The sequence below is a fragment of the Mustelus asterias genome, chromosome 13, assembly GCF_964213995.1.
Source record: "Mustelus asterias chromosome 13, sMusAst1.hap1.1, whole genome shotgun sequence".
NCBI classification, from domain to species: Eukaryota; Metazoa; Chordata; class Chondrichthyes; order Carcharhiniformes; family Triakidae; genus Mustelus; species Mustelus asterias.
This window is the reverse complement of record NC_135813.1, coordinates 9574105-9599919: the sequence shown is the minus strand read 5'-3', so window position 1 is coordinate 9599919 and position 25815 is coordinate 9574105. Positions and strand designations below refer to the sequence as shown.

At 48.9% G+C, this 25815-nt stretch overlaps 2 protein-coding genes across 3 annotated transcripts in view; one reads left to right on the top strand and one right to left on the bottom strand.

Annotated features, from left to right (window-relative positions):
* Window positions 1-25815, bottom strand: part of cercam (cerebral endothelial cell adhesion molecule) — a 112127-nt gene that overhangs the window by 60683 nt on the left and 25629 nt on the right. For both annotated transcript variants that reach the window (XM_078226291.1, XM_078226292.1), the window contains exons 4-6: window positions 8324-8458; window positions 4188-4392; window positions 2927-3046 (exon numbers count right to left, since the gene is read on the bottom strand). In XM_078226291.1, coding sequence (XP_078082417.1) covers window positions 2927-3046; window positions 4188-4392; window positions 8324-8458 — 460 coding nt within the window. The remainder of the gene's footprint in view (window positions 1-2926; window positions 3047-4187; window positions 4393-8323; window positions 8459-25815) is intronic.
* LOC144502412 (ral guanine nucleotide dissociation stimulator-like) overlaps window positions 1-25815 on the top strand; it is a 301219-nt gene that overhangs the window by 255624 nt on the left and 19780 nt on the right. The window lies entirely within an intron of this gene.

The window sequence follows — 25815 nt, the reverse complement described above, 5'->3', positions numbered from 1 at the left end:
CCGGCACCTGTTTGGGTAACACTGAGGGAGAATTTAGCATGGTCAATGCACCTAACCAGCACGTCTTTCGGACTGTGGGAGGAAACCGGAGCACCCGGAGGACACCCACGCAGACACGGGGAGAACGTGCAAACTCCGCACAGACAGTGATCCAAGCCGGGAATTGAACCCGGATCCCTGGCGCTGTGAGGCAGCAGTGCTAACCACTGTGCCACCGTGCCGCCCCTTAGCATCCTGAAATAAAGAGTTGAACGTGAATAAACAGGTGCTGAGGTTAAGGTTAACAAGATTCCACGGTGAATTTTATTGTACTTATTGAAAAGCACAATGGCTTTTTCAATTGCTACGGCTTTTTTTGGAAGGGGTAAATTCATCCCCAAGAGATTTGCAACAATTAGTCGAAGTTAGGTTGAAAGCATTAGCAGAAAAGATAAAGTTGGAATTAAAAGCAGAGGATAAAAAGCAGACATAATTGAGATAATAGCACAACACCTGGGACTGGAAGAACAGGTTGAGTTGGCTGGAATTCAGCTGCAGATAAAATAGATTGAAATGGAAGTAAAAATGAAAAAGCTTGAACTTGAAGAGGAGGAACCTTACGGCTTCATTCTCTTTGTAAATAAGTGGGGTTTCAGATTTTGCCCACTTTTAAAAAAAAAGCTACAGCTCTCTGCCAAGATTGTAACAATGATCATTCCAAACTCCTTAATAGGTGCAGTTATTACCTATAGCTTGTGAGTGTCAACTGTTGGACGGCACGGTGGCACAGTGGTTAGCACTGCTGCCTCACAGCGCCAGGGACCCGGGTTCGATTCCCAGCTTGGGTCACTGTCTGTGTGAAGTTTGCACGTTCTCCCCGTGTCTGCATGGGTTTCCTCCGGGTGCTCCGGTTTCCTCCCACAGTCCAAAGATGTGCTGGTTAGGTTGATTGGCCATGCTCAATTGACCCTAGTGTCAGGGTAAATGTGTGGGGTTACAGGAATAGGGCCTGGGTGGGATTGTGCTCGGTACGGACTCGACGGGCTGAATGGCCTCCTTCTGCACTGTAGGGATTCTATGATTCTGTTGCTAAGTTGGGAGCACTCCAAAGATTTCGGGTTCAAGTCCCATTCCAGGACTTGAACACAGAAATCAAGGCAGGCATTCCAGTGTGCTAACGAGGGAGTACTACACTGTCAGAGATACTGTGTTTTGTATGAGGTTGAGGCACCATCTAACCTTTCAGGTTGGCATCAAAGATCCCATGGCACTTTTTCAAAGAAGGGTAGGAGGGATATCCCCAATCTCCTGGTCAATATTTACCCCTTAACCAACATCACAAAAACAAGTGACCTATCATCAGTATCACATTGCTGCCTGCCAGAGTTTCCTGTGGACAAACTGGCTGCCGCATTTCTCACATGACAGCAGCGTCTGCGCTACTTTGTTGGCTGTAAAGCACTTCGAGACCTGATAGAAGTCTACAAGATTATGAGAGGCATTGACAGAGTGGATAGTCATTGGCTTTTTCCCAGGGTGGAAGAATCAATTACTAGGGGGCATAGGTTTAAGGTGTGAGGGGCAAGGTTTAAAGGAGATGTACGAGGCAGATTTTTTACACAGAGGGTGGTGGGTGCCTGGAACTCCTTGCCGGGAGAGGTAGTGGAAGCGGATGTGGTACTGACTTTTAAGGGGCATCTGGACAAATACATGAATAGGATGGGAATAGAGGGATATGGTCCCCGGAAGGGTAGGGGGTTTTAGTTCAGTCGGGCAGCATGGTCGGTGCAGGCTTGGAGGGCCGAAGGGCCTGTTCCTGTGCTGCAATTTTCTTTTGTTCTTTGAGACATCCAGAGATCATGAAAAACACAATGGGGACGATCTTTCCGGCCCCCTGCGCGGCGGAATGAGCCAGGAAGATAGCGCTTTCGTGCCGGGCACAAACCAATCTCGCGGCGAAAGCCATCTTCCCGACCCTGCCTGGCCAACACAACTGGCTTTGGAAGAGTGTGAAGCTGATTTAAATATTAATGACACGCATGTAATTAACGTGTCCGGCACGGCCGTTTCCAACCTCCTGGGTGTTTCCCCCCCTCGTCGGCAAGACTCTCGCCAACAAGATTCACCGTTGGTCCCCCACGAACAGGGACCAGACGCGATGGCCATGCTGGGGGATCGGAAGCCAATGAAGCCCCTGGGTGTTCAGTGGCAAGGCTGGGCAATGCCCATGGGGCAGCATCAGCCTGGCACTGCCCACCTGGCACCGCCCATTACGTGGTTATTCGACTTACCTCAGAACAGGAAAAACGCTATAAAAGTACAGGTTTCTTTTATCACATCCATACAGTGGACAGGACAATTTGAGGAGACAGAGAGGTAAGAATTTTCCGGATTTAGATTTGCAGATCGTTAAAGAGAAACATCAATATCTGTGCATACCGAGTCCTTTCCAATGAAAAAAGTACTTTTGGATTAACTAATAAGGCATTGAGGGTCTTAAATATACAAACCTTTCTTGAAATGTTGGAATGGTTTTATTTGGACGTGATTATCATCTTCCCCCTAGTGTCAGGGCATAAGAAAGTACGAAATGAGACAAGACCATTTTTGGTCTAGTATATTTTGAGACCTCTCCCCAACTGAATCCCCGGGGTGGGGCGGGGGGACTAACCAGAGATTAATATTACATGAAACTTATCATTTCTCCCATACTGCTGAAGGCAACTGAGGAAACTAAAATGTTTCAGGACAAGAATCCAATGTTCTTGACTGTATCGATAGACCTGACAGATACACCTCAAACCAGGGTAGAGGGAACTTTGGTGCTCATGGAGGTTTCTCTGTTGCTTATATCCGTGCTTATATCCCTGTATCTGTTGCTCCCTGTCACACCTATTCCACTGTGCCCCTAATGGGCCAAAGAGGCTGCATTCAAGGCCAGTCTTACTCATGGCATCCAACATAAGATGTACGAAGTTCAGCTGGTCATCTTCCAACGTGCTTTGGGGCTTGCCAGGAAGGTTGAGGAAACCATATCGCTCTTTATTGCACACGTACATCTGAACCTCTGCGCAAAAAAACAAAACAGGAAGGGTGATTAGGACTTGACCCAGTAACTGAGGCAGTTGCTCAGCCCACAGCCTCCTCTCCTCCTCCAAGGCCCTAATCCCATACCTTCCACCCCCCCCAACGCCATCGGCTTTCAGACTCTCGTGAAACCTGCCTCATGTTCCCTCAAGTCAGCAGTTGACTGGTCGACCATTTGGAATCATAGAATCTCTATGGTACAGAAAGAGGCCATTCGGCCCATCGAGTCTGCACCGACCATAATCTCAGCCAGGCCCCATCCCCAGAACCTCATGCATTTACCCTAGCTAGTCCCCCTGACACTAAGGGGCAATTTAGCATGGTCAATCCACCTAACCCGCACATCTTTGGACTGTGGGAGGAAACCGGAGCATCCGGAGGAAACCCACGCAGACACGGGGAGAACGTGCAAACTCCACACAGACAGTGACCCGAGCGGGAATCGAACCCAGGTCCCTGGTGCTGAGAGGCAGCAGTGCTAACCACTATGCCACCGTGCCACCCTCAGGCCAGAGCCACCGAGGACACACAGCACATAAGGGGTGGCACGGTGGTTAGCACTGCTGCCTCAGAGCGCCAGAGACCAGGTTCAATTCCAGCCTCGGGTCACTGTCTGGGTGGAGTTTGCACATTCACCTGTACCTGCATGGGTTTCCTCTGAGTGCTCTGGTTTCCTCCCACAGTCCAAAGGTGTGCAGCTTAGGTGGATTGGCCGTGCTAAATTCTCCATTAGGGTGGAATTTTCCCATCTCGTGCACCGTGGGAATTGTAGGACACAGGCGGGACATGGACCATGCAAAGGTTTATTGACTTTGGGCAGGATTTTCCAGCACTGGGGCGAGTGAGGACGGAAAATCCTGCCCTTAGTGTCCGAAGATGTGCAGTTAGATTGATTAGTGGGGTAACTATGTGAGGTTACAGGGATAGGGCCTGGGTGGGGTGCGCTGTCGGAGAGTTGGTGCAGACTCGATGGGCCAAACGGCCTCGTTCTGCACTGTGGGGATTCTATGAAATGATGCAGGCAAAAAATGAACATGAACAGACACAGGGAAAGCAGCCCAGGAGAAAAACAGTGGAGTTGTTCAGCCCGTATCTCGCTGACTGTACCACTCGCTAACTACCTGCGGCACGGCACGAGAATGCAAACACAATGATATCGTCGAAAGCCCAGGAAAACTCTGGGTGCGGTGGATAAAAGGCCAGCTCCCGCGTGGCTTCCTTGCGTAGATCAATCAGGACTGTCGAATGCACCATCGGAACGGCGAAGCAGCCTAGTCGCTGACGGAGACGCGTCGGGAAATATTCCACCGTCCGCCGGTAATAACCCTTGATCAAAACAAAACAAGAATGAGTAAGCGTCAGGAGCCAGGCCTCATCCACCAGGAGAACACCTGGTACAAGTTGCCCAGCGCGTGCATTCCGGCTCGAGCCCGCGACCGTGAGCTGCACGTGGCGAAACCGCGAGCGCCGCCAGCTATCATTCTGCATCAATTAAAATGTCGGGAAGATCACAAAGGCTGTCGCAGCATTCCCAAAATGCCGGGTCGGAAGGTTTGGGCTTTTTGGGAAGTAACAGATAAATTTCCAAGATGGGTTATAGCTTCTTCTCTGTTGCCATCAGACTTTTGAACGGACCTACCTCATAGAACCGTAGAATCCCTACAGTGCAGAAGGAGGCCGTTCGGCCCATCGAGTCTGCACCGACCACAATCCCACTCAGGCCTTATCGCCTTGACCCCACATATTTATCCTGTTAGTCCCCCTGATACTATGGGGCAATTTACCATGATCAATAAACCGAACCCGCACATCTCTAGATTGTGGGAGGAAACCGGAGCACAGGGAGAATGTGCAAACTCCACACAGACAGTGACCCGAGGCCGGAATCGAACCCGGGTCCCTGGCGCTGTGAGGCAGCAGCGCTAACCACAATGCCACCTTGCCGCCCATGTTAAGCTGATCTTTCTCTACACGCTAGCTGTGACTGTAACACTATATTCTGCACCCTCTCTTTTCTTTCTTCCCTATGTACTCTATGAATGGTATGCTTTGTCTGTATAGCACGCAAGAAACTGTACTTTCCACTGCATCCCAATATGTGTGACAATAATAAATCAAATCAATTCATTTCAAGGCCTGGGGAGAATTCACAGAGAGGGAAATTGGTCACGGCCTATTGTTAACAACATCCCAGCAGCCTGAGCAGGAGAAGGTTGCCAGGTTACCACAGTCCAGAAACAATGGGCAGAAGGATCCCGGAGAAGGGAGAGAACAAGAAATAAATGAGAAATCCCATTTCCCCAAGACTGGGATCTGAAACTGAAAACACTGAGGCCTAGGGAATTGGAGCGGGCCTGAATCCCTGTGCGATCCTGGCTGAGTGCACACTGCACACACCTGATCAGGCTGCTGGCTGGACAACCAGGCCCCCTGGCCTCAGTGAGCTGCAGACCACCTGAGGCGGTTCACTCGCCCTGAGGGGTCAGCAAGGTCACCAGGTTCAGCTGAAGATCAAGGTCCTTGAAAATGTAGGGGATGAGGGCAGTATGATAGCAGATGGAGGAGGAGCAGGTCAGCAGTGGCCCACGAATTTACCATGGATCCGGGAACGGTATTCCTGCTTTTCGCACTCCACAGTGAGGTATGATGGTTTAAAAAGTTACCTTTCCCATGGCAGCTTCCCACCAGCCCTGAGCCGATCGCTGCTTTGCCGGAGGCTGAGATTGAACGCGGCTGTGAGTGCCACTGACGGCAGTCAGTCACAATCAAAGCTTCCATAGGAATCTTAAACATGGTGAGGCCACAGCTGGCGTTCTGGTCAGTTCACTATCGGAAGAATGTGGTTGCACTGGAGGAGATGCAGAGGAGATTCACCAGAATGCTGCCTGGGATGGAGCACTTGAGCTACAGGAGAGACTGGAGAGGCTTGGATTGTTTTCTTTAGAGCAGAGAAGGCCGAGAAGGGTTATGATTGAGGTGTGTAAGATTATGAGGGGTATGGACAGGGTGGATAGGGAGCAACTGTTCCCCTTGGTTGTGGGATCAATCACGAGGGGGCATAGTTTTAGGGTGAAGGGCAGGAGATTCCGAGGGGGATTTGAGAAAACAATTTTATTTAGTTTATTTATTTATCAGTCACAAGTAGGTTTACATTAACACTGCAGTGAAGTTACTGCAAAAATCCCCTAGTCGCCACACTCCAGCACCTTTTCGGGTACACTGAGGGAGAATTTAGCATGGCCAATTCACCTAACCAGCACATCTTTGGACTGTGGGGAGGAAAACCCAGAGGAAACCCAGGGACAATGTGTAAGCTCCACACAGACAGTGACCTAAGCTGGGAATCGAACCCGGGTCCCTGGCTCTGTGAGGCAGCACTGCTAACCGCTGAGCCTTCACTCAGAGGGTGGTGGGAATCTGGAACGCACTGCCTGGGAAGGTAGTGGAGGCCGGAGACCTTACAACCATGCTGGTGAGACGCAGCATGGGTTCATGAAGGGAGGTCATGTTTGACTAATTTGGTGGATTTCTTTGAGAACATTACATGTGCATTGGACAACGGGGAACCTGTGGTTGTGGTGTATCGGGATTTCCAGAAGGCATTTGACAAGGTGCCGCACCAAAGACTGCTACATAAGATAAAGGTGCACGGTGTTACGGGTAATGTATTAGCATGGATAGAGGATTGGTTAACTAACAGAAAGCAAAGAGTGGGGGTAAATGGGTGTTTTTCTGGTTGGCGATCAGTGACTAGTGGTGTGCCTCAGGGATCAGTGTTGGGACCGCAATTGTTTACGATTTATATAGATGATTTGGAGTTGGGGACCAAGTGTAGTGTGTCAAAATTCGCAGATGACACTAAGATGGGTGGCAGAGGACGCTGAAAGTCTGCAAAGGGATATAGATAGTCTAAGTGAGTGGGCAAGGGTCTGGCAGATGGAGTACAATGTTGGTAAATGTGAGGTCATCCATTTTGGTAGGAACAGCAAAATGGACTATTATTTAAATGGTAAGAAATTGCAGCATGCTGCTGTGCAGAGGGACCTGGGTGTCCTTGTGCAGGAATCTCAATGAGTTGGTTTGCAGGTGCAGCAGATAATTAAGAAGGCAAATGGAATTTTGTCCTTTATTGCTAGAGGGATGGAGTTTAAAAACCGCGAGGTTATGTTGCAGCTGTATAAGGTGCTGGTGAGGCCACACCTGGAGTACTGTGTACAGTTTTGGTCTCCTTATTTGAGAAAGGATATACTGGCATTGGAGGGGGTGCAGAGGAGATTCACTAGGTTGATTCCGGAGTTGAGAGGGTTGGCTTATGAGAAGAGACTGAGTAGACTGGGACTATACTCATTGGAATTCAGAAGAATGAGGGGAGATCTTATAGAAACATATAAGATTATGAGGGGAATCGATAAGATAGAAGCAGGGAAGTTGTTTCCACTGACAGGTGAAACTAGAACTAGGGGGCATGGCCTCAAAATAAGTGGAAGCAGATTTAGGACTGAGTTGAGGAGGAACTTCTTCACACAAAAGATTGTGAATCTGTGGAATTCCCTGCCCAGTGAAGCAGTTGAGGCTACCTCATTGAATGTTTTTAAGGCAAGGATAGATAAATTTTTGAACAGTAAAGGAATTAAGGGTTATGGTGAGCGGGCGGGTAAGTGGGGCTGAGTCCATAAAAAGATCAGCCATGATTTTATTGAATGGCGGAGCAGGCTCGAGGGGCCAGATGGTCTACTCCTGCTCCGAGTTCTTATGTTCTTATGTTCAGAAAGTATTTGGATGAGGGTTTGAAACATCACAACAATCAAGGATATGGGACAAGTGCTGGAATATGGCATGCAGACTCAATGGGCCGAAAGGCCTTACCTGCGCTGTACGACTCTATGTTTACATATCTAACTGATCCAACGCCTATGAAGGAATCTTTATCAATATAGTGGATGGTGCACTCTTGGTCCCGGACATTGAATGCACAGCGCCCATCATACTGGACCTTTGGGTGCCTGTTTTACATTGGGGAGAGCCAGTGCGATCCACTTTCTAGCGACTTAAGTCTTATTGTTTGAATATGCGCTGCGACGTGTTATTTACATAATTCCTGATAGCTGCCCATCTCTCTCTACCAAGTGCCAGTGAAAATCAGCCTCCAGTCCCCTCACTGTCTGGACACAATAAGCCGCGATGTGTAATCATAAAGGGAGGCGAGATTTAAATTTCTACGTAACCGTGAACAATCTGTGAAGACCAGGCCCTTTACCTGAGGAGTAATCCCACACCAGAAGTTGGAGTACGCAGTCTGTGACACCAACATTGGAGCTACCACCGTTTTGTTCTCCGCAATCAACAGCTTCAACGTCTGGTCATTTGTCAGAATGTTATCCGTGTCTAAAAACTGAAAAAGAGAGGATTTTAAAAAGATTTTAGATAAAGCAAAAGGCTGGAGAGGCAACTTGCCACGGTCAATCCACCCAACCTGCACGGGGGCAATTCTCCCAGCGCGGCGGGTCGGGAGACTCGAGTGGAGGGGGCTCCCCGCTGGGCGCCATGGCAACCGCGAGTCTCCGCCAGCCGGATTTCTGGCACTGTCGGCTCTTTGCCGGAAATCGGCGCATATGTGCATAAATTATGCAAATCCTAATTTGCATACTATTTAAATAGCATTAGCGGGCCCAGGCCTGAAATCTCTGGGCCAATAGCCTCCTCCCCGCGCCCCCCCCCCCCCGCCCCCCAACCACCAGGGGTGGTTCACTCCAGCGGGAAATACTATAGCTCCCCACTTGCAGGGAGTTGGCAGTTCAACCCCGCTGGAGTGAGGGGAGGGCAAACAAGGCCCCCCAGAGGGTCAGGCATCGGGGAGGGTGCCCTCTAGACATTGCCACCTTGGCAGTGCCAGCCTGGGCCCCCGGCGCTGCCCAAGGGGCAAAGTGCCAAAGTCCAGGGGGTGCCTTGGCACTGTCCACCAGGCATAGGGAAGTGCCAAGGAGACAGGGCCTGATGGGGGCAGGGCATCTAGGGGGTGATCAGTGGGGGTGGAGGAGATCCCGCTGCCACTCGGCACTCAGGCTGAGTGAAAGGGAGGGTGGTCAGCAATCAGGCCTGCAAGGGAGGATAGAGGGACTGCAGGCGGGGTGGGGGGGGGGGGTAAATCAGGAGATCAGGGCTGCCAGGGGCAGGAGGGACATTGGGGCAGGCCGGGGACAGGTGGTGGGGGGAGTGGTCGAGGCTGGCCAGGACACACCTGAGAGGCCGGCAATTGGGCCGTTGGAGGGCCACACGGCCAATGATGCAGGGTCAGGGGGCTGGCCCGCGATCGGGAGGCCGGCAGTGCGGGGCTACTGCGCATATGCCGATCTCAGCACTGACAGATGGGCGCACGCGCAGTGGCCCACTCAGTGCTATGCTGCCGGCCTCTCCAACAGGAATAGGCCCACCCACTGGTTATTAGTATGATTCACACTAGTGCGTTCTGTGGTGCCAAGTGTGGGAGATTCTCTTTGAAAATCCCGCTGAAAAAACCAGTGCGATTTACTTCCGTTTTTACGCAAATTCGACACTTAGAATTTTGTTGGGAGAATCGCTACCTCCCACATCTTTGGACTATGGGAGGAAACCAGAGCACCAGGAGGAAACCCACACAGACACAGGGAGAATGTGCAAATTCCACACAGACAGTGAACCGGAATTGGGCCCGGGTCCCTGGCGCTGTTAGGCAATAGTGCAGAATCTGCACATTCTCCCCATGTCTGCGTGGGTTTCCTCCGGGTGCTCCGGTTTCTTCCCACAGTCCGAAAGACGTGCTGGTTAGGGTGCATTGGCCGTGCTAAATTCTAAGTTAAGTTTATTTATTAGTCACAAGCAAGTTTACATTAACACTGCAATGAAGTTACTGTGAAAATCCCCTTGTCGCCACACTCCGGCGCCTGTTCGGGTAACACTGAGGGAGAATTTAGCACGGCCAATGCACCTAACCAGCACGTCTTTGGACTATGGGAGGAAACCGGAGCACCCGGAGGAAACCCACGCAGACACGGGGAGAATGTGCAGACTCCACACAGACAGTGACCCAAGCCGGGAATCAAACCCAGGTCTCTGGAGCTGTGAGGCAGCAGTGCTAACCACTGTGCCACTCTATTCACCCTCAGTGTAGCTGAACAGACACCAGAGTTTGGCAACTGGGTGATTTTCACACTAACTTAATTGCAGTGGGAATGTGAGCCTACTTGTGACACTATTGAATAAATGAACTTAAAAAATAAATAAAAGAATAGAATCAAAACATACAACGATAGTGAGAAAGGTATTTCAATTCTTATTGTGTTGGGTAGCACCCAACACGTGGGACACGAGGGATTTTCGCCCCGGCATTTAGAGAACCGTAATTTTAATCAGAGTCAGGTCTGATTTTGGCCGCAGATTTTAATCTCTTTCCCAGCTCATTATTCTGATGATGGTGATCCCACTTGACCTGTTTTCCGAATGCACTCAGGATGTTCACTGATGCTTCATGTTAATGAGTGAGCATTCGAATTTGGCTTCACGCTCGCTGGAACGGATCCAGGCAGCCAGCACACCAATAACAGACCAAAAGTCACCTTCCTGCCGCAAAGAGTGATTGCGAAGAATGCTGTAGGGTCATTTAATTTTAAAGATCAGCAGATCTCCTGTGGCATTGCTCCTTCGCCAATTATATCTGGGGCTGCCAATGCGTTATTCAGCAGCCAGGACACTGCTGTGTAGAAATCGCCTGTCCATTTCAGGGAATGGCATCTCAAAGAACAGTACAGCACAGGAACAGGCCCTTCGGCCCTCCAAGCCTGCGCCGATCATGTTGTCCTATCTAAACCAACTGCTTATATCTCTCTATTCCCCGTTTGTTCATTTGCCTATCAAGATATGTCTTAAATGTGGCTAACGTGTCTGTCTAAACCACCTCACTTGGCAGTGCATTCCAGGCCCCCGCCACCCTCTGTGTAAAAAAACTTCCCCCACACATCTCCACTGATGGGCGGCACGGTAGCACAGTGGTTAGCACTGCTGCTTCACAGCTCCAGGGTCCCGAGTTCGATTCCCGGCTTGGGTCACTGTCTGTGTGGAGTTTGCACATTCTCCTCGTGTTTGCGTGGGTTTCCTCCGGGTGCTCCGGTTTCCTCCCACAGTCCAAAGATGTGCGGGTTAGGTTGATTGGCCAGGTTAAAATTGCCCCTGAGATGCGTAGGTTAGAGGGATTAGCGGGTAAATATGTGGGGGTAGGGCCTGGGTGGGATTGTGGTCGGTGCAGACTCGATGGGCCGAATGGCCTCCTTCTGCACTGTAGGGTTTCTATGATTTCTATGATCATTTCCACACTTATCTTGAACTTGTGCCCCCTTGTAATTGTCATTTCTGCCCTGGGAAAAAGCTTCCAACTGTTCACCCTATCTCATTGCTGTAATCGGCTTTTTTTTTGACACCAAGAGAATTTAAGGAAGAGAAGCAAACAAAGAACAAAGAAAATTACAGCACAGGAACAGGCCCTTCGGCCCTCCAAGCCTGCACCGACCATGCTGCCTGATTGAACTAAAACCCCCCACCCTTCCGGGAACCATATCCCTCTATCTCCATCCTATTCATGTATTTGTCAAGACGCCCCTTAAAAGTCACTATCGTATCTGCTTCCACTACCTCCCCCGGCAACAGGTTCCAGGCACCCACCACCCTCTGTATAAAAAACTTGCCTCGTACATCTCCTTTAAATCTTGCCCCTCGCACCTTAAACCTGTGCCCTCTGGTAATTGACTCTTCCACCCTGGGAAAAAGCTTCTGCCTATCCAAGTAGATTTGGGTTAGAATGGAGCAATGACTTGAGGAACTCGAGGTCTCCTCTTGCTCTCACTTAGAATCATAGAATCCCCTTCAGTACAGAAGGAGGCCAATCGGCCCATCGGGCCTGCACTGACTCACCAACAGAGCATCCCACCCAGGCCCTATCCCCGTAACCCCATGTATTTACCCCACTAATCCCCCGACACTAAGCGCAGGATTTTCCGGCCACACTCGCCCCAAGGCTGGAAAATCCCGCCCGAGGCCAACGGATCTTTGCACGGGAATCCTGGCAGGTGGGATGGAAAAATTCCACCCGAAGAGATATTTAGTAAGGCCAATCCACCTAACCTGCACATTTTTGGAATGTGGGAGGAAACCGGAGCACCCAGAGGAAACCCACACAGACACGGGGAGAATGTGCAAACTCCACACAGACAGTGACCCACGGTTGGAATCGAACTCGGGTCCCTGACGCTGTGAGGCATCCATGCTAACCACCGTGCCACCCATACTTCTTATGTTCTAAGGTCAACTTGAGATGATGATAAATCCCAGATTTCAGCGAGAAATGATCAACTTTCTCTGTCTCTGTACCATTCTGTACCACTTAAAATGAGACTGGTCTTTATTAACTAGTGCCTGTCCAATGGTGTTGCTTACTGTGAATTGGAGGGTGTGTTTTTTCACAACATATATCATTGGAGCCACTGGTCACAAGCGATTGCAAAAAGTCAATGATCCAACTATTACAGAGTGTTAGCTTTTATTGGTAGAGGGATTGAGTTTCGGAGCCAGGAGGTCATGTTGCAGCTGTACAAAACTCTGGTGCGGCCGCACTTGGAGTATTGCGTACAGTTCTGGTCGCCGCATCACAGGAAGGATGTGGAAGCATTGGAAAGGGTGCAGAGGAGATTTACTAGGATGTTGCCTGGTATGGTGGGAAGGTCTTATGAGGAAAGGCTGAGGGACTTGAGGTTGTTTTCGTTAGAGAGAAGAAGGTTAAGGGGTGACTTAATAGAGGCATACAAGATGATCAGGGGATTAGATCGGGTGGATAGTGAGAGCCTTTTTCCTCGGATGGTGATACCTAGCACGAGGGGACATAGCTTTAAATTGAGGGGTGATAGATATAGGACAGATGTCAGAGGTAGGTTCTTCACTCAGAGAGTAGTAAGGGCGTGGAATGCCCTGCCTGCAGCAGAAGTGGACTCACAAACATTAAGGGCATTTAAATGGTCATTGGATAAACATATGGATGATATTGGAATAGTGTAGGTTAGATGGGCTTTTGAGTGGTTTCACTGGTCGGTGCAACATCGAGGGCCGAAGGGCCTGTACTGCGCTGTAATGTTCTATGTTCTATTCCTACTTAGCACTCACTCACTAATTCACTGGTACCTGATGCTGTTCCCTCAGGTGATAAAAAAGGCAAATGGGATGTTGGCATTTATTGCAAAGGGATTGGAGTATAAAAGTAGAGAAGTGTTGCAATTGTATAGGGTGTCGGTGAGACCACATCTGGAGTATTGTGTCCAGTTCTGGTCTCCTTATTTGAGGAAGGATGTGGTGGCATTGGAGGCAGTTCAGAGAAGGTTCACCAGATTGATTCCGGAGATGAAAGGGTTGACGTACGAGGAGAGATTAGACAGTTTGGGCTTGTACTCACTGGAGTTTAGAAGGATGAGCGAGGATCTGATCGAGGTATATAAAATTTTAAAAGGGATTTATAAAGTAAATGTCGACCAAATGTTTCCTCTTATGGGGCAATCTCGAACAAGAGGTCACAGGTGTAGGTTGAGAGGCGGTAGATTTAAAACTGAGATGAGGAGGAACTACTTCTCGCAGAGGGTGGTGTATTTGTGGAACTCGCTGCCCCCATAGCGCGGTGGAATCTGAATCGTTGAATGGTTTCAAGAAGGAGATAGATATATTTCTAATAAAAAAAGGAATAAGGGGTTTTGGGGAACAGGTGGGGAGGTGGATTTGAGACCAGGGAGAGATCAGCCATGATCTGATTGAATGGCGGAGCCGGCTCGAAGGGCTGAATTTGCCGACTTCTGCTCCTAATTCCTATGTTCCCGAGCAGCACAGTGGTTAGCACTGCTGTCTCACAGCACCAGGGATCCGGTTCAATTGCGGCCTCTGGTGACTGTGCGGAGTCTGCACGTTCTCCCCGTGTCTGCATGGGTTTCCTCCGGATGCTCCGGTTTCCTCCCACAGTCCAAAGATATGTGGGTTAGGTTGATTGGCCATGCTAAATTGCCCCTTAGTGTCAGGGGGATTAGCAGGGTAAATATGTGGGGTTACGGGAATAGGGCCTGGGTGGGATTGCGGTCGGTGCAGACTCGATGGGCCAAATGGCCTCCTTCTGCACTGTAGGGATTCTATGAAACACCCAAGCTAGGTGACGAACATGGTCATCTTCAGCTCAAAGGATTATCAAGAAAAGAACACTTTGATCTGAGCTCACATACAAAGCCAAAAGAGATATCACCTCAATTTAAACATCTTGCATTTCTATCCCAGTATCAACTGTATTCCCTCCCCCTGCGCTGATAAGCAACTTATTATTTCTTCCCAGATGTTTACCAGAGTACAAACCTGCCCCCTCCCAAGCATCTAACACACTGAAATAGTGTCGATGTACTTGCTGGTCTGTACCTGACACATCCACTAGGCTCCGCCACTGAGTCCTGGAAACCGTGGAGAGATCATTTTACTCGACATCTAGCCCATGCTGCACCTGACTGGGGGTTGAGTGATGGCAAAAAGATGAAGAAGCTTTACTCTACCGCTTGCCCATGCAGTACCTGACCTAACTGGTCATGTACTGCATGGTTTAACTAACTGGAGACAAACAGCATTGATGTGATTCAAGGGGTCAGATACATTTAGGGGAAGGAAAGTAATTGAGGGAAATGTTGATGGCATTGGGGTGTGAGGAGAAAACTGAGGAACCTAAACACCAGCATGGAGCTGTTGAATGGCCTGTTTCTGCGATAAATACTCCACAATTAGGGCGGCACAGTGGTTAGCATTGCTGAATCGCAGCGCCAGGGACCTATGTTCGATTCCAGCCTCGGGTCACCGGAATTTACACGTTCTCCCCGTGTCTGGGTGGGTTTCCTCCGGGTGCTCCGGTTTCCTCCCACATGCCAAAGGTGTGCAGATTAGGTTGATTGACCATGGCAAATTGCCCATAGTGTCAGGGGGTTTAGCAGGGTAAATACATGGGGTTGGGGGGATAGGGCCTGCGTGGGATTGTGGTTGGTGCAGACTTGATGGGCCGAATGGCCTCCTCCTGCACTGCAGGGATTCTATGATTCTATCAGTGGCCTGTTTCTGCGATAAATACTTTCAATTAGGGCGGCACGGTGGGCACAGCGGTTACCGCTGCTGCCTCATAGCACCAGGGACCTGGGTTCAATTCCAGACTTGGGTGACTGTGGAGTTTGCACATTCTCCCTCTGTCTGCGTGGGTTTCCTCCGGGTGCTCCGGTTTCCTCCCACAGACCGAAAGATGTGCGGGTTTGGTTGATTGGTCATGCTAAATTCTCCCTTAGTGTCAGGGGGACTGGCTAGGGTAAATACTTGGGGTTACGGGGATCGGGCCTGAATTGAATTTTGGTCAGTGCAGGCTTGATGGGCCGATTGGCCTCCTTCTGCGCTGTCGGGATTCTCCGACTCGATGAATAGTTTGTGTATTGGATAGGGTGCTGGAGAGGGAGCTTCAGATCAGACATTGCAGACACTAGCTGATTAGCTTGTGATTCATACAGATGGAGAAGAGGCTGGAAAGAACTGCTCAGATCCCTGTCTCCTCCAGAAATGGAAACAAAAACAGAATCAACCTGCTCTGGACTTTCAAAGTTCAGCAAAAGGGCCCTTACAGCTGGCGGACAGCAGTAACCACGGTGTAAATGCTGCCTCACTCTCTCACACATTCACCATCACCCGAACTGTACCGTGCGCTCTAGAACTGTTTTGTACTTTAAGTCCTTGGATTCTTGTTTGCGTCTGATTGCCAAGACCCCAAGAGGACTGTGGAACTTGGCTCTTGCCTGCTGCCAAATGCTCGTAACATGGCCAAATTGAGACTGTAGCAGCCGAACATCTGCCAGAAGTCAGATGCTGGCCAATAATGTAGGCGTGCAACTTCTTTCACTGGTAAAACATTAACTCACGTCTGGCTTGGGAGTTTACTGGCAAGAGTGATATTAAAGGCGACGAACACGTTGCCAAACTAATTTTTGCCCTTTGTTATTCTTAATATTTGATAGTAACAGATGTTAATTTTTTTGTGGTCTGCATTATCTGTAATCTGTTTAAAGTTACGGTGATTGGAAAATCAATACTTGTTCTATTACTGCCACATGGAAGTTAAATATTGTACTTGCTACAGCCACAGTCACCAGTCAGGGACGGCACGGTGGCACAGTGGTTAGCACTGCTGCCTCACAGCGCCATGGACCCGGGTTCGATTCCCGGTTTGGGTCACTGTGTGTGTGTGGAGTTTTCACATTCTCCCCACGTCGGCGTGGGTTTCCTCCGGGTGCGCCGATTTCTTCCCACACTCCAAAGATGTGAGGGTTAGGTTGATTGGCCATGCTAAATTGCCCCCTTAGTGTCCTAAGCTGTGTAGGTTAGGGGTAAATTGGAGTAAATATGTGGGGTTGCAGGGATAGGGGCTGGGTGGGATGCTCTATCGGAGAGTCAGTGCAGACTCGATGGGCCAAATGGCCTCCTTCTGTACTGTAGGGATTCTATCTGTCACCTCCCTTTGTAACTCGCAGCACAGTTTCGCTCATTGTTCTCAGCTTATATTAAGACCCTAAAATAAGTTTAAAATGAAAAGTGCCAATAAGGCCATTTATCTAATCCTTCCGGACTGTTACCCACGTCTTTCCATTGTGGTATCCTGACTGGTGCTCAAACCAGTCCAGTGTACTCGGCTTAGCAATCCCCCCTGAGCATTAGCACCAACCATTACTAACTCAAATGTGTGGAAAAATATTGTCTTGACATTAGCTTAAATTTGATTTCAAGATTCTGAATCTCTGCTGGCGCAGCCCAGCCAGATTCTTTCTGGTTCACATTCTCTCTGTTGTTAGGCATCTTACATACCTCCTTAAAGCCTCCAGCACTGCGGCTGTGCCGACACCTCAGGGACAAAGCGGTTCAAGATGGCAGCTCACCACCACCTTCTTGAGGGCAACTAGGGATGGGCAATAAATACTGGTCGAGCCAGCACATCCCATAAATTAATTTTTAGCAAAGCTATCTCTTTGAGGCTGAACTCCCCCTTGTTTAACAACTCATTCCTTGTAGATCTTTCCTCTCACATCTTGTTGCTCTCCTTTGTGCGGCCTCTGGAGCTTGGATGTTCCCCGATGTTGGGGGTGACCTTTAAGGAAGAAAGGAACAGGGATAGGCCATTCAGCCCCTCAGGCCTGTTTGTACCCCTATTCAATCAGATCCCAGCTGATCAATATCTTAACTCCATCGACCTGCTCATAGAATCTCTACAGTACAGAAGGAGGCCATTCAGCCCATCGAGCCTGCACTGACAACAATCCCACCCAGGCCCTATCGCTGTAACCTCCACCCCCCGGCACTAAGGGGCAATTTAGCATGGCCAATCAACCTAACTTACACATTTTTGCGAGTGCAGGAGGAAACCGGGGCACCCGGAGGAAAGCCACGCAGACATGGGGAGAACGTGCAAACTCCACGCAGCCAGTCAGCCAAGGCCGGAATAGAACCCAGGCCCTGGTGCTGTGAGGCAGCAGTACTAACCATGCTACTGTGACTCCACATACTGCTATAATCCTGTCTGGCAAAAATCAATTGGTCTCGGATCGAAAATGATTACATTTCACTGTTTTTTTTCTGGGAGATAATTCCATGCTTTAACCATCCCTTAGAAGAAGAAGCCTTTCCACACTTCTCTCCTGAATGGTGTGACTCTCGTGTTAAGGTTACGACCTCTTGTCCTGGACTCCCCCCACCAGTGGTAGATGTTTCCCTCCGTACCTCAAAAATTCCTTACAAAATCCTCAAGACCCTCAACTTTTGAATGGACCTACCCCGTATTAGGTTGATCCTACGCTACACCCTAGCTATGACTGTAACACTACATTCTGCACTCTCTCCTTTCCTTCTCTATGAACGGTATGCTTTGCCTGTATAGCGCGCAAGAAACAATACTTTTCACTGTCTGTTAATACATGTGACAATAATAAATCAAATCAGATCAAAGTCAAGTCGGCTCCTTCATCTTCTACATCCCAGGGAGTACGAACAGTGAAATTTGGTATGTCCGCGATGACTCTCGCCAACTTTTACAGATGCACCACAGCAAGCACTCTTTCTGGTTGTATCACAGCTTGGTATGGCTCCTGCTCTGTCCAAATTCGGTTGAAACTACAAAGGGTTGTGAGTGAAACTCAAGTCCATCACGCAAACCAGCCTCCCATCCATTGACTCGGTCTACACTTTCCGCTGCCTCGGCAAAGCAGCCAGCATAATTAAGGACCCCACGCAACCCGGACATTCTCTCTTCCACCTTCTTCCGTCGGGAAAAAGATACAAAAGTCTGAGGTCACGCACCAACTGACTCAAGAGCAGCTTCTTCCCTGCTGCTGTCAGACTTTTGAATGGACCTACCTTGCATTAAGTTGATCTTTCTCTACATCCTACCTATGACTGTAACACTACATTCTGCACTCTCTCCTTTACTACTCCCCTATGTACTCGATGAATGGTATGCTTTGTCTGTATAGCATGCAAGAAACAATACTTTTCACTGTATACTAATACATGTGACAATAATAAATCAAATCAGGTCAGATCAAATCAGCTTTGACAAAGGGTCATCTGAAACGTCAGCTCTTTTCTCTCCTTACAGATGCTGCCAGACCTGCTGAGATTTTCCAGCATTTTCTCTTTTGATTTCAGATTCCAGCGCCCGCAGTAATTTGCTTTTATCCAGATCAAATCAGTGCTGGCAGATTTACAATTCGTGGGGCCCTGAGATCAGCTTCAGTCCTGGGGGTGGCACAGTGGTTAGCACTGCTGCCTCACAGCACCAGGGACCCGGGTTCGATTCCCGGCTTGGGTCACTGTCCGTGCAGAATTTGCACGTTCTCCTCATGTCTGCGTGGGTTTCCTCCGGGTGCTCCGGTTTTCTCCCACAGTCTGAAAGATGTGCAGGTTAGGTTAATGGCTATGCTAAATTACCCCTTAGTATCAGGGTAAAGATGTGGGGGTTATGGGAATAGGGCCTGGGTGGGATTGTATTTGGTGCAGATTCGATGGGCCAAACGGCCACCTTCTGCACTGTAGGGATTCTATGATTCTTTCCCACCACCCCCTCCCCCAAGCCCACCACTGCCCACCTACCACCCCCTCCCCGGAGCCCTCCACTGCCTACCCACCACCCCCTCCCCAGAGAGACACACACACACCCTAACAAGATGACACAACTTAAAACACATATGCAAACGAATGCTGCTGCACTCCAGTGGCGCAATCGGTTAGCACGCGGTACACGAGAGGTTTGGCTGTGCTAAAGTGCCCCTTAGTATCAGGGGGTGGAGGTTACAGAGATAGGGTCTGGGTGGGATTGTCGTCAGTGCAGGTTGAGGTGCCCGCAGTGCCGAGGTTGTGAGTTCAACTCAAACCTGGAGAGATGTCTCTTGAACAGCTCATGTTGGGAAAACACGAGCCTCCGACTGACTGCGTGCGGATCCGGACATTGTGCAATCTCAGCCGATAACATCATTTCACTGGAAGGGACCAATTTCTGTCGAATAGGAACACACCTGTCCCCGGGGGCAATTTATTTTCCCTTCATGATGGTCGAAGTAAGAATGAGTAATAGGTTACCAAGGGGACTGAAGTTTCCCCAGGCCAGCCACAGGATGGAAAGAAAGGATCGCATTTAAAACTTGTCTCTGAAGTTGAGTTACTCTTTGCTGGGTGAGGCATTGACAGACCAAGATTAATGTGAAAACTCACAAAGTAGGTGGACTGAAAACACCAACGTCTGGGGCAAAGAAGATTTTAACAAACCACACAAATAGAAATATCCCTCCCATATCTTTGCAATATCTAAATGAGCGAATTGCCAGTTAGTAGCTGGGCTGACTGCCCCATTCTTAGAATCATAGAATCCCTACAGTGCAGAAGGAGGCCAATCGGCCCATCGAGCCTGCACCGACCACAATCCCACCCAGGCCCTATCCCCATAACCCCATGTATTTACCCCGCTAGTACGGCACGGTAGCACAGTGGTTAGCACTGCTGCTTCACAGCTCCAGGGTCCTGGGTTCGATTCCCGGCCCGGGTCACTGTCTGTGTGGAGTTTGCACATTCTCCTCGTGTCTGCGTGGGTTTCCTCCGGGTGCTCCGGTTTCCTCCCACAGTCCAAAGATGTGCGGGTTAGGTTGATTGGCCAGGTTAAAAATTGCCCCTTAGAGTCCTGGGATGCGTAGGTTAGAGGGATTAGTGGGTAAATATGTGGGGATAGGGCCTGGGTGGGATTGTGGTCGGTGCAGACTCGATGGGCCGAATGGCCTCCTTCTGCACTGTAGGGTTTCTATGATTTCTAGTACCCCTGACACTCAGGGGGTCAATTTAGCATGACCAATCAACCTAACCCGCACATCTTTGGACTGTGGGAGGAAACTGGGGCACCCGGAGGAAACCCACGCAGACCCGGGGAGAATGTGCAAATTCAAACTTGTAAGATAAAGTGTTTAGAGTAATTTAACAATACGTGACTAGTGAACCTAGTTAATGGAATGACTCTCTGGTATCTAACCCCGAGTTACATTCTGCACCGCAAAGCCAATATATCCTTACTTTGTCACTGTACTTTACCACATTCCGTGCCACAGCTGACTGTGCTTTTGTGGGGCCCCGGTATATAGACAATGATTCAGACCGTGGTACAGGTCATTGTGGGCCACCACTAGTCACTTCCACTTTGAGTACACACCCGTTATCCCTGTTCTCCATTCTCTGCAATCCAATCATTTACCCAACAATTTCACGAGCTGTAATTTTAATTCACAGTCTCTCGTGTGGAACCTGAATGAGTGTCTTCTGGAATTGCACAAAATCTGCATCGATAGACATTCTCCCATCTCTTAATTCAGTTAACTCCTGAAAAATGTCATTACCCGTGACCTACCCTTGACAAATCTATGATGTGGAGATGCTGGCGTTGGACTGGGGTGGACAAGATGAGGGGTCAAACGACACCAGGTTATAGTTCAACAGGTATATTTGAAATCACAAACTTTCAGAGCGCTGCTCCTTCATCAAATCTACGGTGATTCTCATTAATCAGATCAAATTTCACCAAGTAATCAGTCACTTGTCCTTAATTATCTATTCCGTGATAAGCAGAACTGGTTACAATATCCTGGGTAATTACTGTCATAGAATCCCTTCTGTGCAGAAGGAGGCCATTCGGCCCATCGAGCCTGCACCGACAATAATCCCACCCAGGCCCAATCCCCGTAACCCCCGTATTTACCCTGCTAGTCTCCCTGACACTAAAGGGCAATTTAGCATGGCCAATCCACCTAACCCACACATCTTTGGAGTGCGGGAGGAAACCCACGCAGCCACGGGGAGAACGTGCAAACTCAACACAGACAGTGACAGAATTGAACCTGGGTCTCTGACGTTGTCAGGCAGCAGTGCTAACCACTGTGCCACCGTGCTGCACTTCGTAAGCTTTTATTGGGTTATATTAATATTCACAGTCCATACCCTGAGAAAGTTGAACTTTTCTGCCACCCTCCTGTCCTTGGCTATGCAGCTTTCCCTAATGGCACTGGTCAGAACATAGGTAAACGCACATCAAATGTGTCACAGGACAGTTTCATTCTACATCACTGATCCCCTGAATTGCTTCTGAGGGAGGGTCAGTGAGCTGAGGCATTAACTCTGGTTCACTCTCTGCCAGGCTAGCTGAATGTTTTCATTCAGTTATAGAATCTACAGAGCAGAAGGAGGCCATTTGGCCCATCGAGCCTGCACCGACAACCATCCCACCCAGACCCTATCCCTGTAACCCCATATATTTACTGTCCTAATCCCCCTGATACTAAGGGGCAATTTATCATGGCCAATCACCTAACAGAGAGTCTCTGGACTCAACATGTTGACTGTTCCTCTCCTGATAGGTGCTGCCAGACCTGGTTAATGTTTCTGGCTCCCTCGGTTCTGGTTTCAGATTCCAGCATCCGCAGTATTTTGTTTTTGATTCCCTGGACTGGTTTCAATTGGCTGAAGGAGCGAGAGAGGAATTTTGCAGGTTTAGCCTCCTGTAGATGGTGGGCAGCACAGTGGTTAGCACTGCTGCCTCACAGCGCCAGGGACCCTGGTTCGATTCCCGGCTTGGGTCACTGTCTGTGTGGAGTCTGCACGTTCTCCTCATGTCTGCGTGGGTTTCTTCCAGAGCTCTGGTTTCCTCCCACAGTCCAAAGATGTGCGGGATGGGATGATTGGCCATACTAAATTGCCCCTTTGTGTCAGGGAGACTAGCTAGGGTAAATACATCGGGTTATGGGGTTAGGGCCTGGGTGGGATTGTGGTCTGTGTAGACTCAAAGGGCCAAATGGCCTCCTTCTGCACTGGAAGGTTTCTATGATTCTAGATCCTGGAATTCTTTGCTTCTGTCGGATGGTTAAATAACCAATCTACTCATATACAGTTCAAAATGTCTCATTCTGATACTCTAAGCATTCTGATGGAGGGGCAGGCTTGATAAGCCATCTGGTCTTTTTCCAACCAAAAGAGAAAATGCTGGAAAATCTCAGCATCTGTAAGGAGAGAAAAGAGCTGACGTTTCGAGTCCAGATGACCCTTTGTCAAAGCTCAAATGTGCAAACTCCACATAGACAGTAACCGGAGGCTGGAATCGAACCCGGGTCTCTGGCGCTGTGATCTTTTTCCACCTCAACGTCCCATGGCAGGGGGTCCAAATACACACACTCCTATTTGAGTATCTTTACATCACAAGATAATTTGGCTTGAAGTCAAAATATGAGTCAACGCACCAGTACATTGGGAGAGACACTGTACAGGTACAGTGATAATGCCACTGAACCTGTACTCCAGAGGCCCAGGCTATTGTTTTGGGGACATGGGTTCAAATCCTAACATGAAAGCCAGTGAACTTCAAATTCAATTAGTAAATCTGGAATTTAAAGCTAGTCTCAATAATGGCGACCATGAAACTACCATTAATTGTCATAAAGACTCATCTGGTTCACTATTTGATTTAATTTATTATTTTCATATATATTGGTATATAGTGCAAAGTATTGTTTCTTGCGTGCTATACAGACAAAGCATACAGATCATAGAGTACATAGGGGAGAAGGAAAGGAGATGGTGCAGAATGTAGTGTTACAGTCACAGCTAGGGTGAAGAGAGAGATCAACTTAATATTAGGTAGGTCCATTCAAAAGTCTGATGGCAGCAGGGAAGAAGCTGTTCTCAAGTCGGTTGGTACGTGATCTCAGACTTTTTTAATCTTTTTCCCAGTGGTAGAAGATGGAAAAGAGAATGCCCGGGGTGCGTGGGGTCCTTAATTATGCTGGCTGCTTTTCCGAGGCAGTGGGAAGTGTAGATGGAGTCAATGGATGGGAGGCTAGTTTGTGTGATGGACTGGGCTACATTCACAACCCTTTGTAGTTTCTCGCGGTCTTGGGCAGAGCAGGAGCCATACCAAGTTGTGATATATCCAGAAAGAATGCTTTCTATGGTGCACCTGTAAAAATAGGTGAGAGTCGTAGCTGACATGCCAAATTTCCTTAGCCTCCTGAGAAAGTATAGGCGTTGGTGGACTTCCTTAACTATAGATTCGGCATGGAGGAACCAGGACAGATTGTTAGTGATTTACACAGAGGGTGGTGGGGGCCTGGAATGCGCTGCCAAGTAGGGTGGTGGAGGCAGGCACGCTGACATCGTTTAAGACTTACCTGGATAGTCACATGAGCAGCCTGGGAATGGAGGGATACAAACAATTGGTCTAGTTGGACCAAGGAGCGGCACAGGCTTGGAGGGCCGAAGGGCCTGTTTCCTGTGCTGTACTGTTCTTTGTTCTTTGATCTGGACACCAGAAATGTCCTTTATGGAAGGAAATCTGCTGTCCCTACCTGATCTGGCCTACACGTGACTCCAGAGCCACAGCAATGTGGTTGGCTCTTAACTGTCCTCTGAAATTGCCTCGCAAGCCACTCAGCTCATGGCCATTAGGGATGGGCAATAAATGCTAACCCAGCCCAGCGACGCCCACATCCCATGAAAGAATAAACTGAAAAAATTATGTCCATACTTGCTACGTTTAAAAGCACAGTATTTCAGTACTTCCAGCAGCTCACTTAATACAATTACTTGATTAACACTACTTTCCATCACTGAATAGTGCAAACACAATGGCGCCCCATTGACCCACAGTATACACAATCACAATTGCCAGCGTCAAATAAATAGAAAGGTCTTGGAAACCTAACGCAAAGACAAATGGCTGGAAATCGGAAATAAGAACAGAGAAGGAGAGTCATATTCAGCCCACACTGTTAACTCTGTTTCTCTCTCCACAGATGCTGCCCGAATGCTGAGTATTTTCAGCTCTTTCTGTTGCTTTCCCCCAGAAAACCTGACAACTGATCCAGTGCAACACACATTCAGAGCGCAGCTCTGCAGATCTCGGGGTCAGAGCACTCAGGAGCAAGGGGGCTCCCAGGTAACTGTGGGATTTATTCAGTGACCAGGAGGTTGGTGTAGGGTGTTGACTGCAGGTCCAAAGGTGGTAAACTGCCTTCATTGACCCTTAGAACTATATAGTAAAGGCTACACAAGTTAGAGTGGTCTCCATGCTGGTTGGCGCACACATCTCTGTCCAACACTGTCCCCAGGTACAGGTCATGTGCCCTCTTACTATACTATATATTGCTATATTTAGTCCTATATGTGCTGGACCCTTTTAGTTTTATTCATTCTTGGGATGTGGGCATCGCTGCTCGGACCAACATTTATTGCCCTTCCCTAATTGTGCTTGAACTGGGTGGTTTGCATTTTCAGAGGGCAGTTAAGAGCCAACCACATTGCTGTGGCTCTGGAGTCACATGTAGGCCAGACCAGGTAAGGACGGCAGATTTCCTTCCCTACAGGACATTAGTGAACCAGATGGGTTTTTCCGACAATCGACAATGGTGTCATGGTCATCAGTAGATTCTTAATTCCAGGTTTTTAAAAAAATTGAACTCAAATTTCACCATCTGCTGTGGTGGGATTCGAACCCGGGTCCCCTCAGCACTACCCTGGGTCTCTGGATTACTAGTCCAGTGACGATACCACTAGGCTACCGCCTCCCCAACATCAGCCCATGGCAACGGGTGGGAACAGTCAGCATAAATCATGAAACGCCCAGAGAACCTGGCCAGCTAATCAGACTTTCCTATTAGACATTGAATGGTGCAGTGGGGGAGGGGAGGGGGGGGGGGTGCTGTGGGGATGGGTGGACAGGGGTAGTGGTGGGTGGAGGGGAGAGACATACATTCAGGCCGGGGCGCACACTAATGTTTGAGGGTATAATCTACCCTTCAAACTGAGGCGATACTGAAGGAGATTGCTTTGTTGCAGATGCCAACCTCTGGATAAAGGGTAAAACTGAGGGTTTGCCACAGTTACCTGTCCCCTTGCTCCTAAGAGCTCTGACCCTGTGATCCACAGAGCTGAGTTATGAATGTGTGCTGCACTGTTCGAGTGGTTTTATGGACAGGGAGCCTTTCCTCTGCTCTGCTCAACATTCCTCTCTCAATCAACATGAAAAATAAAGAAATAAACAGCTATGATGGTTTAAGAAAAGCTGCCTACATAACAAGAGTGGCTGCACGTTAGAAAGTAACTCATTGTGTGAAG